The sequence below is a fragment of the Vicia villosa genome, linkage group LG5, assembly GCF_029867415.1.
Source record: "Vicia villosa cultivar HV-30 ecotype Madison, WI linkage group LG5, Vvil1.0, whole genome shotgun sequence".
Classification (NCBI taxonomy): Eukaryota; Viridiplantae; Streptophyta; class Magnoliopsida; order Fabales; family Fabaceae; genus Vicia; species Vicia villosa.
The window spans coordinates 27417303-27433351 of NC_081184.1; the positions used below are offsets into that span (position 1 = coordinate 27417303).

The 16049-nt window shown below is 28.3% G+C and overlaps 1 protein-coding gene across 1 annotated transcript; it reads left to right on the forward strand.

Annotated features, from left to right (window-relative positions):
• Positions 1-1440: 1440 nt before the first annotated feature.
• On the forward strand, positions 1441-2410 carry LOC131606429 (lectin beta-1 and beta-2 chains-like). Its single transcript, XM_058878658.1, has one exon. The coding sequence runs from the start codon at positions 1470-1472 to the stop codon at positions 2271-2273; it is 804 nt and encodes a 267-aa protein (XP_058734641.1). The 5' UTR covers positions 1441-1469; the 3' UTR covers positions 2274-2410.
• Positions 2411-16049: the final 13639 nt, after the last annotated feature.

A 16049-nucleotide genomic window follows, 5' to 3' on the forward strand; every position in this document is an offset into this window, starting at 1 on the left:
ACTAAAAAACAAAATAAAATTTAAGAGACAAACAACAAAATTACATAGAACTTCAAATTATATATAAACCACATATATTAATTATAGCAATTGATATATAAAATCACGTGTTTTTAGTGATCTCTATATCAAACTAGACCCACCTTGCTTTAATCTTTACTATTTGGAGTACAGTTTTGAATTTGGCAGGATATTAAATCTTGCATGTGCGCATGAGTTTTCGTGGTCCTCGTGCATTTATCCTAATTTAGACAGTTGGTGGGTGTACATTATTAATCACATCTTGAGTTGTAAAAGATCATTGGTTTGTTTATCACAAACATAGTGTAAGGCTGTAAGCGTTTGAGGAGTAACAAGGAAAATTGAAAAGGTGTTCTTATTGTAATGAAAATGCATTTATAAGATGTACGAGTTGTTGTACAAGAATCATCTACCAAAATTAATTATTTTTAATTTTACGGAATTTCTTATTAATAAAAAAATTCAATTTACAATTATTTACGATTCAATTTACAAAGTACAAATTTGGTGACAAATTTTAAATCTTCATCACCATTATCATGCGCTTGAGCTTGTTGAAATTCAAATTCTAAGTTTTGTTGCATAGCCATTTGTTTTTCAAATTCAATGATTTGCATGTGTTTGTTTATAGTATAACAATAATAAAGGATTGATGAAGAAAATATTTTTATCAATTACAGGCAAGAGATTATGTAAGGAACCAACCTTAAACTTTAAATCCATCTTAGAGATTGTTTCAACGCTTCTTTAAGTCTGCATTTCACGATTATCAATCCAAATGCTTTCATTATCATTGATTGCCTATTAGAACTTTGCATCGAAGATATATCCTTGTGTATTCACATTTTGATTACTGGTGGTGGTTTCACGTAGATCACTGATATTTCACGTGGATTCATGTTTTCGAAAATGTGTTGATCATTGTTAATTATAAACGGACGATAAAATTTAATTTATGGACAAAACTGTGATACTTTGATCCTTGGATATTTATGACCACTGAGGTAATAGATTGTTCAGTTTTTAAGCAAAATATAAAATAAAATAAAGAATTTCCTTTTGGTGGATAAACCAACCGAGATAATATATGACTTATATTGTAAAATAATTGGAGAACAAAAATAAATTTAAAATGGGTCTATTTGAAGTGTTTTTTTAGGTAGATAACATGCGTACATACTATCAAGTGGTTTTTTAGGTAGGTTTTGGCAATTTTTTTGTGCTCTTTTTTTTTAATGAAATCTAATATGGATTTGATGATTTGAGAATTAACATATTTTAACGAAGAGATTCTTCCCCATTATTATTATATTATTATTATTTTCCTTTAAAAAAACATGTTTTTTTCATCATTTATGGGTTGTTATCTCGTGTTACATTATAAGCCACACATGCCACTATATAAACTCGTAGAATGAATGGATTGAAGCAACTAAATTAAGAACAATATGGCATCTTCAATCCAAAGTACCCAAACCTCATTCTATGTAACAGTTCTATCCATTTCCTTAGCATCATTCTTTTTCTTCCAAGTGAACTCAACTCAAACCGAAACCACTTCCTTTTCCATCCCCAACTTTGTCTCAAACCAACCAAATCTAATCTTCCAAGGCGATGCCTATGCCACAAACGAAAAATTGACACTGACCAAGGCAGCAAAATCCCAAGTTGGTAGAGCTCTCTATTCTGCACCTATCCATATTTGGGATAGCAGAACCGGCAACGTTGCTGATTTCATAACTTCGTTCACTTTTGTCATAACACCAGGTGCAGGAACTGCCGACGGATTAGCCTTCTTCATCGCACCTGTAGATACTAAGCCGCGAACTGGAGGTGGTTATCTTGGAGTTTTTGATAGCCATGATTATAATCATACTAGTCAAACTGTTGCTGTCGAGTTTGACACTTTCCGAAATGCCTGGGATCCGAACAACAGACATATTGGAATCGATGTTAACTCTGTCCAATCCATAAGTACTGCGCCGTGGGTTTTGCTGAATGGTAGAGAGGCTAATGTTGTGATAAGTTTTAAAGCTGCTACTAATGTGTTAAATGTTAGTTTGAGTTATCCCCTTAGAGGAATAAATATCCATAGTGATGTTGTGGTTTTAAAGAATATTGTTCCTGAGTGGGTAAGGATTGGTTTGTCAGCTTCCACTGGATTAGATTATGCAGCACATGAAATTCTTTCATGGTCTTTTCATTCTGAGTTGGTCAGAACTTCAAGTTCTAACCAAGTTGCAGCTGCATAGTTTTCACTTTTCAGCTTCTCATCATCATGCATGTTGTGTCATGTGTGATGGATCCAACTTGTATAAATAAACTGCACATGTATATGCAGTACTTGTAATGTTATTATGCACGAGACGTGATGTGTTTATTAAATAAATTAATGTGTGCTAATATTTATTTGAGCTGTCTATTAGAAAGTTTAACACACTTGTAAATGTGTGTAACCCAAAAAGTTATATGTTTACTGAGAAAGTTAAATCTAAAATAGCTATAAAAGTAAAGGAGAAACACTATAATGGTGATAACGAAAGTACTTATTTCTGACCTCAACAAACTTCAAGTATTCGGTTCAAGACATTTACACTTCAAGCATGTACAAGGAAGGAGCTAGTTGGTGGTTCCATTAGATGCTGTATTGATTCCACTTGTGTGTCTTGAGAAATATAAGGTCTAGGCAAACTGTACATTAAATTTGAGAAAGGTGATTATACATACACACAAACCGAGTCATATAATAAAATTTAGGGAGAAGGTGACTAAATGGAAAATAAAACTAGACACTCTTTCAAAAAATAAATTTGGTTTTACGTCAAGTAGCTCAACAAAGGAAGATACCAATTAGTATGAATATTGATGGAGTGATTGATATTGGTGAAATAAGAAAAGAACTGCATATAATTTATACTGATTTGGAGAAAAGTATGATAGATCAATTTAGCTTATCTGAAAATCAGTTTTTCAAACTTGTGAGAACCAGTCTCACAAGTGATTATGATAGGAAGTTAATCCTATCAAAACTATAATCTAGGGTTTGTAATAGAAAAGGGGAAGAACACTAAAATTAAAGGACTTAAAACTAGACATTAATTTTAGTGAAACAAATTAGACATCAGCGTGTTAGATAGAATGTTCAAACTGCAGAATGTATATGTTGAACTTTATGTTGAACAAGATGTTATATAAACTGCATCTGGTGTAACATGTTGAACAAGATGTCCTATGCATGATCATCCCACATCGTGACTAGAGGTTAAGTTGGGCCTTTGGATTCTGTTTAAGTTGTTATAGATGCAGAATATTTGTAGAATATTATGTAATCTAATCTGGCGCTAAATATGAGGATAAAAGATTTTATCTGTTATGAAGATTTTCATGGTTTCTGGATACAGAGGATATTTAGGAAACTAATGATTCAAGACCTATTTTTAAGGAGAATATTTTGCAAATTTCAAGCAGTCTCCCTGCTGCATTTTAAAGCCCAAGTCCAGACCAGAGGGGTGCTTTAAATAGAAGACTACAAACCTAATTGAAGTGTAGATCTTACGAGAATAGGTTAGGGTTTGTATGCAAAATTGTGAGTCTCTCTAATATCATGTTGATAGAGGAGTAGGACTTGTTTTTGAGTTGTAAGTTATGTCATGCATTCATAAGTTGTTAAGTATTGAATGTATGTGTGTCACTTAGGTATCATTGATACATATATCTAAGTGTGTGTTGCTTGTGTTTCAAGCTATTGTTATTGATCAAAGCTTTTAAGCAAGATCTAATATTTGTTGATTAAGAGAGTTTTAATCGTGTATTATTTGTAATTGAAGATTGTGGTAAAGGGTCGTAAATATAAGTAACTATGGTAGTTATTGTGAGACATCACTACGGTGATTGGAAGTGAGAGGGGTTTCTCTTATCTAGGAAGTTCGTAGGTAGAATTTGCACTGGGTAGGGATTAAGTGAGAAGTTGTAAACCGGAGGTTGTTTAGCTTCGAATTGATATTGCAAATAGTGGATTTTCTTCCTGGCTTGGTAGCCCCCAGAGTAGGTGTTGTTGTATCCCGAACTCGTTTAACAATCATGTGTGTTCAATTACTTTCCAGCATTGTTTTTCATTCATGGATATTTGTCTGTTGTATGCTATATCAGATCAGATGTTCCAACAAGTCATAGGACATCTAGAATCTAAATACTAGAATTTCATAAAGTAAAGTTTGTTAGAAGTTTGAGGTACTAACCCTCTTTTTTGGGAATGTCTCCACAGTTCGTGTTTGGCTTCCTTGGGTGGGTGCAACATCTCTTGGAAGTTTACCTTCAACACTTGTTAGTTATTTGTTTTTCTTACATGTTCTTGTATTGTGTTCATATTCCAAGCATGTCTTGCACGTATGGCTTGTTTTTGTCCTTTGCCACCTTATTTGGGATGCCTCATCTGGCTCTCTTCTTCTGAGTTTCTTTGGTATACCTGGACCTATCTTGAAACTTGGTGGTAATATGTTAGGGTTAATAGTCCTTGGCCATTTTTTTGCCATTAATGGGAGTGATAACTTCATTTTAATATGATACATAAGTATTCCTATGATAACACTTGTCAACGTACTTAATGGGATCATCAACCTTCCGATGTATGGCTGCAAAAACATGTCTACAAAGGTTCCCAACCAAGTCCCAAAAGTTACATGAACAAGTACATTTTGCCAAGTCTATAACAAAACTATCTGTGAACATGACATGAGTTATTTGAAATGTTAATCTACCTGCATATGTTGGAAACCAATTTTCACTTTTTCCTATTTCCCTATCTAACCTCCTAAATGGTTTCGACATGATCTCTCCTTTGTAATTTTCTACCTTCTCCCTAAGAATGACAAACCTACCCATAAGATAGTTCCTAATCCACTCAAACATGTTAATAATAGGTTTATCCCTTTGCATCAAAATAGTTGCATTGAATGATTCACTAAGATTGTTCATCAGAACATCACACTTAGATTACAAGGGAAATTAATGCTTGCACCACTTATGTTTGGGTTAGCATTTAGACATTCAAAAGCATCTAAACTCACCTCCTTAATCCGATTCATCTTATCTTCATGTGCTTTCAAATAGGTTTCCTTTGCTGCAGCCATAATGAGATCTATGTATAGTATACCACCTCCATTGTTTAACCCTTCACTCATATCTTCATCAAAATCGTGCATTCTCTCCTCTTCAATATATTCAAAGTGTATACCATCCAAAGAGTCTTCAAATGATTCATTGTCCTCAGCATCTTCATTTTCCTCAACACAATCATGGCCTTTCTCTCTCTCTCTCTCTCTCTCTCTCTCTCTCTCTCTCTATTAACCTCTTCATATAAGTCTTCTCACCACTTGGTAATCTTGCCTCTATATATATATATATATATATATATATATATATATATATATATATATATATATATATATATATATATATATATATATATATATATATATATATATATATATATATATATATATATATCAACATCACACTTAGTCTTCAAAGCACATAGAGCTAACATTGTAGCATCCTCATCATTAACAAAGGGTTTTAGATCACTTCAAGACAGTCGTGTTCAGCATCCTCATCATTAACAAAGGGTTTTAGATCACTTCAAGACAGTCGTGTTCAGCCTTCCACCATATTTTCACATCTTCAATTTTAAACGAAGAATGCATCCTATTAATTAAGTTACGATGTTCAAAGTATGACAAAAAATAAGAGTCTTGCCCACTTATAGCATAAACATCCCCCATTCATATATTAACCATACATCCTTTACAAATGACCCTTTGGTATAAAATACAACCTTAAATAACCCCATATCCTACACATTACAAGAATAAACAAGGGTGAGTCAGACATTACCATCAGAGTAAAAAAAACTCTAGATTTTTTCAGTCAACACAACAAAACAAACATATATGGTTTTCAAAGCAACTAGGGCTCATAACAGATTATCAATACTCGAAAGGAATAAACATTAGCAATTGGGAGTTTATCTTTTCGTTGTTGGGACCGCAGAAAGCAACTCAAGCTTCAAAAATGTTGGGACCACATGCATGGAGTTCCACGAATCGTGTTATGGAGAGAGGGAACACAGGGACCACTAACGAATGTGAATTAGGGATTTTGAAACAATTAGGGTTTTTTATCAAGATGAGAAATGCCACCTAAGTTAATGAAATTCATCTCAATAAAAAATTAAAGATTTAATCCACCTGTCTTGCCCATAAGCAGTTGTTAGTTATATTTGACGTTAGGGATCAATTATTCAGACGAAAAATTTTGAAGGGACGATTTCTTGAAAGAAAATATTAAAGGGACTAAAAACAAAATCTGAAATATTTAGAGTGACCAAAAACTTATTTAACCATAAAATTCTGCGGCTATAATTTATGTACATTTAAACCACAATCATTCAATTGTTGTATCTTTTTAGTCTTTAATAGCGTATAAATAAATATTTATATATATTATTAATTTATTAATGTTGCTTAAAATAAATAAATAATAAAAAATTATATCATCAAATTAAAACATTATAAATTAACAAAATCAAATCTTTAAATATACACACAAATATTTATGAGGGAAGGACCATTTACAGACAAGAAGGACCATTTACAGACAAATATTTGCTCAAGGGATGACATCTATCAACTAGAAGAAAATCTTCCTTATCCTAAACAATTAAATTTTCAACCCTAAATATTACTTTTGCAATGCTATCTATTAAAAAGCAGTGTTTTAAAAACCGGACCGGTCGAACTGGGAACCGACCAGATAACCGATCTGGTTCAATAGTTGGATCGGGAATGTCATTGAACCGATCAAAATCGGTGTAAACCGTTAAAATCGGAAAAATCGGCGGTTTTTGTGAACCGACGGTTTAAATGCATTTCCTAATTTTTTTAATTTTTTTTAATTTTAAAAAATTAAAACAACGTCGTTTTGACTAGTTTAATGAAAATTAAAATTAAAAATATAAAAATAAAATAAAAAATAAAAAATTGTTCCAGATGCGGTTGATTTTGTTACCGATAATTTTGATATTGAAGAAGGAGATCCCAACATCGAAACAATTTTTTATTGAAATTAAATTTAGTAGACAATGAAATTATTTTGATATAAATTATTTAATTAGATTATATTGCGATTAAATTTTTTTTTGCAATTATATTTTATAATTATATTTTACAACTTCAACAAAATCATATCATAGAAAGGAAAGTCAAAGACCAACTTCATCAAATCACAATCAAGATGAAACCAATTTCTTTTTTTAATCTATTTGGAGGTGACACACACTTTACATTTTTAATAATTTAGCATAACAATTGTATTGAGTGTAATCTGGATATTATATAAACAAATTATGTTCATAGTTATTAACTTCCTTTGTTTTCCTAACAGAACATTCTATTTTGATTCTTTGTACAAATTTCTTCTTCTATTTATATTATCAACACACATCAATGATATTAAAAGCACAACAAAATAGACCCTTACTTTTATTACTTTACAGTTTAATCTAAATATGTTTTTATGTTTCTATTCATACTTACTTTGTGAGCTAAATAATTGAATCAAGCATGTGGTATCTAATAAAAGAACAAGATTCATATAGGATTATATTAAAGATTTTCACACACTAATGACTACGATTATATTAAATATTTTTGATTCATATATGATTATATTAAATATTAATTAAATTACAAATATCATATATATAAATTATTTTTAATTGATTATTATTATTATTTTAAAAAGTATTAAATATTTTATTTCTTAAAATATACTCCCTCCGTTCCTTTTTAAGTGTCATTTTAGAAGAATTTTTTTGTTCCTATTTAAGTGTCGTTTTATAATTTAATGTTATAATTTGTCATTTATACCCTTATTTTTTCAATAACTCCACCTCAAATTTTTCAATTAGTTATTGGAAAAGGAGAGTGTATGATTGAATTTATTTTGAAAGAGAAAAATAAATAAGGGTATAATAGAAAAAGTAACTCTAATAATCCACTATCTTGGTGGAAGAGCTTTTTGCTAAAACGACACTTAAAAAGGAACGGAGGGAGAAATATGAATTGATTATAGTGATGACTATAAAAGAGGATTATAGAATAGATTTTAATTTTATTGAATCTATATTTAATGGTTAGAATTAATGATTCTTATTTCTCATAATAGGGAATGTATCAAGTAGTAGAGTTTTTAAGGAGAGTTTTTAAATAAGAGATAAAAGGATTAATTAAGAGAGATAAATAATAGTTATATTAATATTTAATAAATAATTTAATTTTTCTCTCTTGATTAATTCAATGGTTATGATTGAATCATCTTATCTCTTATTTAAAAATTCCTCCTATACGTATCAAATGAGAACTTTGACGATCATGAGAACTGAGAACTTTTAATAATAATCATACGATTTAAAATCAATGTCTTAGATTTCACTCAAATTTTAAGAAACAATAATTAATACATAGATTCTGGTTTAAATACATATCACATCAATGCAAATCTCAGCATTGATTTTAAATCGTATGGTTATTATTAAAAGTTCTCTGCTCTCATAATAACCAAATTTCTCATATATATATATATATATATATATATATATATATATATATATATATATATATATATATATATATATATATATATAGGGGACGACTCAAGTGAGAACACTTGGTTATTATAAGAAATGAGAACAATGAATCACGACCATTAAATTTTGATTTTGTTGATTTTAATGGATTGGATTGATTTCTCTTTCAATAATCCTTAATATTTTTTATCCTCATATATATATATATATATATATATATATATATATATATATATATATATATATATATATATATATATATATATATATATATATATATATATATATATATATATATGAAGTGAGAGCATTTTATAATGAGAGGTGAGAGAAATAAATATCAATCAATAGATTCATCAAGAGAGAGAAATTAATAACAACATTAATGCATTAACATTCTCTATCTTGATGAATTCAATGATTGATATTTATTTCACTCATCTCTTGATACGCTCCATATATATACATATCATATGAGAATGAGTAAGTTATATGAGAATGTAATAACAACCCTTAAATTTATATTTAATGTTTGAAATTAAAAGATATTTAGTAAAATTTGATTATTAATTTCTTTTTCCTTTTAACGACACATGATTTATTAAAGATCACAATTTAATCTCAACCATTCCTTTTTCAATATAATGGTCCTTATTTATTTTCATATAACTTATTATCCATTGTCAATATATATATATATATATATATATATATATATATATATATATATATATATATATATATATATATATATATATATATATATATATATATATATATATATATATATATATATATATATATATATATATATATATTGCAAGTTTTAAATTTTAAGGAGCAATACTTGTTGGGAATTTATATATATAATTTCTTTTTAATTAAACAAATTAACATTTAACGACAACTTCGACCAAAAAGTTTAGAATATATAGAAAAAAGAAAGACTTAAATTAGAATAAATTATTATTTTAAAAGAATGAAACAAATATTTGATTTCATTTTCAATTATAAATCCAATACATTAAATGACAACGATTATTATTAGCACAAATTTATCAATTTTAAAAATATATATATAAAATAATACTAAAATTTAGTCATAAATTATAATTTTAAAATTATTAATTATATTTTAGAATGATTGTCTTTTTGTGTTTTCTCATTTAGTTCAAAACAAATTTAATAAAAAAAATTTTAAAATTAATATGATCATAGTCATGAGTGTGTGAAATAGTTTTATTTAAGTTTAGGAAAAAATAAAAGGTTTGTAAATTTTTTTAAACCAAAGAAAAAGATATCATTAAACAAAAAATAATTTTATTAAAAATAATTTTGATTCCCTATGAATTTGGAACTTAGAAAGTGAAGTATTAAAAAAATTCCAGCTTTATGGAATTTGAAATCCAAAAATCTGAATTAGTCAAATATTTCCTTTCAATATAAAATATAAAAATTCATGATAATTAATGAAATAATTTCGCACGAAATAATTTTTAACGTTTAAAATTATTTGTTATTTAATGGCCATATAATCGTCGCATAATTGAAAAAACAGTATGTAAAAACTTCTATGAGTTATTATAATATGTTCAAAAACTAAAATAGTTTGCGTAAACTGAGTTACAAATTTAAAATTTCAATTTATTTATTTATTTTCATTTTGTTTCACTATATCCCAATGGCTAAAAAGAGTATTTCGAGTTTGTTTCCATTAATACTAGCTTTTACGAGGAACTTAATATTTATTTGAATGCTTTGAAACCAGAGTTTAGAAAATTAATTTGAATTAATTAGATAATAGAGATTAGCCTAAATAATAGAGATACATAGTAATTAACCTAATAATAATTAGGTTTATTTTAGAACAAAAATATGACGACTTTGTTTTGAAATATACACTTAACCTAATAATTAGGTATTATTAATAAAATAGAAAAAATAATAAAAAATAAAAATAATAATTAAGATAGGATGATTAATTAGTTTAAATTAAGTATAGGGATACAAATTATAGGTGTTAAACGAAATTAATTAGGGTAAGTAAGTAAATATTTTTTATATTCATAGTAAAATAAGAGCTAAATCAATTATATATTTATGAAAAATATTAACAATTAATTATATAAATCCAAAACATATTAAATTGAAATCATAAATAAAATACAATATTTTAGAAAGTCTGAAACACAATTATAACTATTGAAAATTTTCTAAACTAATCACCCGTGCAATGTTGAAAACAATTGGAAATATTGAAAACTTCTTAAATTAATCTTCACTTTCCCTGAAAATTGAAAAGCTCCCTGTATTAAAAGTAGATTAGCGCAGCCAATTGTCCATTGGTTATGGAAAATATTAAACATGAATCATATGGTTATGGTTATGGAAAATATTAAACATTAATCATATAAATCTATAAAAATATTGAATTGAAATCATAAATAAAAATACAATAACAGTTTTCAAAAATTTGAAAGACATTTAAAACTATTGAAAACTTAACTTAATCGGCCTTGAAAAAAAAATTACTCAGAACAATTGGACTATTGAAAATTTCCTAAAAAAAACTTGATACATTTTGATACGATTATAACTTCCTGAAAACTTCCTAAATAAATCAAAATTCCTAAGTATTTTAAAGTTGTGTTATACACGTTGACCAATTATTTTAATGATACAAATTAAAAAAATTGAAATAATCTCATTGGTAATTTTTAAAGTAAAAGACCATATAAGTTTTAAATTCTAGTAGTAAGTTCAGATAATTGGTTAAAAAAACTTTTTCAAATAAATTGTTAAAAAACGGTTTCAAATAACAGGTTTACAAAGTGGTTTCAAATAATTGTCTAAAAAATAGAGGTTTCAAAAAACCGATAGAGTTTCAAAATGGTTTAAAAAACGGGATTCAAAACGGAGTTGGATAACTAGTAACCGGGTTATTGGTTTCAAAACCAGGTTATGAAAGGTTGCAGAACCGGGTTAAGAAAACGGTTTGGATAACTGTTTTAAAACCGGGTTAAGAAAAGGGTTTGGATAACTGTTCCCAGAACCTGGTTAAGAAAACGGTTTGGATAACTGTTCCCAAAACCGGGTTAAGAAAAATGTTTGGATAACTGTTCCCAAAACCGGGTTATGAAAGGTTCGGATAACTGTTTAAAACGGGTTAAGAAAAATGTTTGGATAACTGTTCCCAAAACCGGGTTAAGAAAGGTTCGGATAACTGTTTCAGAACCGGGTTAAGAAAACGGTTTGGATCACTGTTTCAGAACCGGGTTAAGAAAACGGTTTGGATCACTGTTTCAGAACCGGGTTAAGAAAAAGGTTTGGATAACTGGTTTAAAACCGGGTTAACAAAACGGTTTGGATAACTGGTTTAAAACCGGGTTAACAAAACGGTTTGGATAACTGGTTCAAAACTGGGTTATGAAAACCTCTGGATAACTGGTTCCAAAACCGGGTTATGAAAACCTCTGGGTAACTTGCAGAACCGGGTTATGAAATCTGGTTGGGTAACTGGTTGCAGAACCTGGTTATGAAATCTGGTTGGGTAACTGCTTAAAAAACGGGTTATGAAATCTGGTTGGGTAACTGCTTAAAAAACGGGTTATGAAATCTGGTTGGGTAACTGTTTAAAAAATGGATTATGAAAACGGGTTGGGTAACTGGTTGCAGAACCGGTCCGTGACCGCTTCAACACAACCTTCTCAATCAAAGAACGAAATCGAACTCAAGATCAACATCACGTTCACCATCATCGCCATTATCCGTGCTTCTTCAACAACTCAGCATCAACAACAAACTTTGTTCTTCATCGAACCCAGCAAATCGCAAGCAACTCAACATCAAACACAAAAACGTCGGTGAACGAAGAAGTGAGATCGAAGAAGAAGCTCGTTGTTGAGTCGTCGGAAGTAGATCAGAGTTGGGGTTGAGGAGACCACCGCCGTCGCTGCATTGAGAAGAGAGGCTGAGACGAGATGAGACGGAGGGGGAGCGTAGAGGTTGCGATCGGGGAGAGCAAGAGGGAGAGGTCTTGCGCCGCCGTGAAGCTCGTCGGAGACAAAAAGAGAGATTCACCGCCGCCGTTCCTCACTTGAGAGAGATGAGGAAGTGTGGGTTTCTGAAACGTGATGTGTCCTAACAGAAAACCCTAATCCCATTTATCTCATTTATTTTTATTTGTTTTCATTTTCTTTCATTTTTATCTAGTGTTAATTATAAATAATTGATTTTAATCTGAATCACTATCTATAATATTGTTGAACTAGTCAGATACCCGTGCTGTCGCACGGGTGCATTATTTATGATGTAGTATTTTTTGAATGATATGAAAAAAATATGAAATAAAAAGTTTGACCAAATTGTATATATAAAATGGAAATTAACCATTAGAAAAAAAATTTAATTTCAACAACATATATTTTGAGGATGGATAAATTAATTATGATATTGTGTAAATAACAAAAAAAATATGTAGTAATTTAGAATCTTCAAATAATAATCATAAATATATTTGGGGGCGACCGTTGGTGAACTGTCGCAATTTTCTTTTAAGGGCAGTTGGACCTACAACCGTCGTAAAATGTTTCAGATTTTTTAAAAATGATGTCGCAGCCTAAATGTCGCAAAAAAAAAAATTCTTGTAGTGTCAGATGGAGAAAAAATTAATATTTAAAAATAAAGATTTTGTCTCTTGAATTAAAATAATGATTGATTAACTAAAATAAATATTGTCTTGTTAGTGACCCGTGAGATAAATACATTTTTTATCATCCTAATTAAATTAAAAAAATACATTATACAAATAAATCTAAAATGAATTACTTAATTATTAAATAATTATACAAAGAAAAAATTGATCCATGAGACGGAAAGAGAATAAAAAGAATTTTAACATTTGAAAAAATAAATAAAATATGTATTATGTTGATAGTGACCCGTAAACCACAACATAATATCATGTAAATTTATTTAATATTGTATCATATATATTTAAAAACATATAAATTTAAAATGAACCATTCAATTATAAATGAATAATAATCATAAATATGCAACTATATTATATTTTCAATTGAAATTGTACTTTATAAAGAGAAAGAGAATGAGATAGTGTATTATGTTTTTAAAATTAAAAAAAATAAAATATACAAATAAATTTAAAATGAATTAATTAATTATTAAATAATTAAGCAAAAAAAAAATTGATCCATGAGATGGAAAAAGAATAAAATGAATTTTAACATTTGAAAAAATAAATAAAATATGTATTATGTTGATAGTGACCCATAAACTACAACCTAATATCATGTAAATTTATTTAATATTATATAAAATATATTTAAAAATATGTAAATTTAAAATGAATGATTCAATTATAAATGAATAATAATCATAAATATGCAACTATATTATATTTTCAATTGAAATTGTACTTTATAAGGAGAGAGAAAATGAGGTAGTATATTATGTTGTAGAAAGTTGGTGGACCAATGAGAGTGGAACATTTGGTGCAAAAGGTAAAAAGGTGAAGAGTTATTTCTATCTTTCACTCTATTTTAAACACCTTATACATAGTACACTTCAAAATTTTTAAATTATATTAACTCACCATCTCATTCTTTTTTCAAATTAAATTCATTTTTCTTTTATATTTCTTTCTTTTTATCATTTCATCATTTTATCTTTTCTACTTAACTATTTTATTTTCTACTAATTATTTTTAATATATTAAAATATATAATAATATAATATATATAATAATAGCATATGATTATCATACTAATTATTTATTGGTGTCTAATTGTATACAATATTGATATTTAGTAAATAGTCATACATACAACTAACTTTTCAACTCATTGGTCATTATCAGAAAAATACATATTTTATTTTAATTAATATTTTCATTATTTGAGATTCAAAATTCTTATTTTCAATTGTCAAAAATAAATTCTTGCATGTCACTATCAGCAAAATATCTATTTTATCTGAGACACAACATTCTTATTTTCAAATGTAAAAAATTCTCTTTTTTTTCACGGGACGCTATCAACAAATACGTATTTTATTTTGATTAAAATTGTCTTTATTCGATACACAAAATTCTTATTTTTAAATGTCAAATTTTCTTTTTTCTTCACGGGATTTTAATTAACAATTGTCTTTATTTGAGACCCAACATTCTTATTTTTCAAAATATTAAAAATATATCTTTTTTTTTCACGGGCCACTATCAAAAAATACTTATTTTATTTTAATTAACATTTGCCTTTATTTAAGACACAAAACTGTTATTTTCAAATATCAAATTTTTTTCATTATCCATTTTAAAGACATCATTTTTTCATAATTATTTAATACAATTGAATTTATATTATCACTATTTATTTTATAATCAGATAACTAATTTTAAATTTATATGTATATCTAAATAAAATATATATCGTATTAAATAAATTTACCCGTGCGGACGCACGGGTATTTTGCTAGTATTATGTTGTAGAAAGTTGGTGGACCAATGAGAGTGGAACATTTGGTGCAAAAGGTAAAAAGGTGAAGAGTTATTTTGTTAGTTACTAAAATGTCCATTTTGTAGTGTAAATTTATTTTGAGGAAAGAGCAATTTAGGAAGTTTGGTCAATCTTTTAATATATGTTAGATAGTAGATAGATAGTAGATAGTAGATAGATAGTAGATAGATAGTAGATAGTAGATTGATGTTGGATCACAATCATTGCTGTTGGATCACAATCATTGTTCTTACCCCTCTCACAGCCCATCGCAACCCCTATATTGTTGCCAATAAAAAACTGTCTGGGCCTAGACTGAATTCTTATTCACACCCCCATCAGCCAGCCCACGCACTTTTTTTTAGGATGTTACAAAGAAGCTGAAGTCAAAAACTGGACTATGGGCCTTACACGATTTGCTTCTGCCACACCCCCTGGAGCCAGCACACTCCATTCTTTCTTTTTTATCAAACAAAAACTCTGTTGGGCCAAGACAATGGGCCTGCGAATTACTCTGCCAACACCCTGTTATCAGTAATACACCCCCTTCAGCATAGTGTTTTATTTTATTTCTTTTGCACTATTTTTTGTTAATAATTTTATTTGTCCATTAATCTTTTGTTGATAAAAAATATATGATATTTAGAATTGATATTTTATTATCTCCTTTATAGTTTAATTAGGATATAGTCCTTATTTTCTCTTTATGGTTAATTATTGTTACTAACTCCTTTTTAATTTCTTTGATGATTTCATTCATATTCACTTGTCCATTTGCGACTATTGGATCAATTTGAGGATTATCTCTTGACGACTTGATTTGGACTCCTTATCTTGGATCTCTTATTGTACTTGAAACTTATTGAACT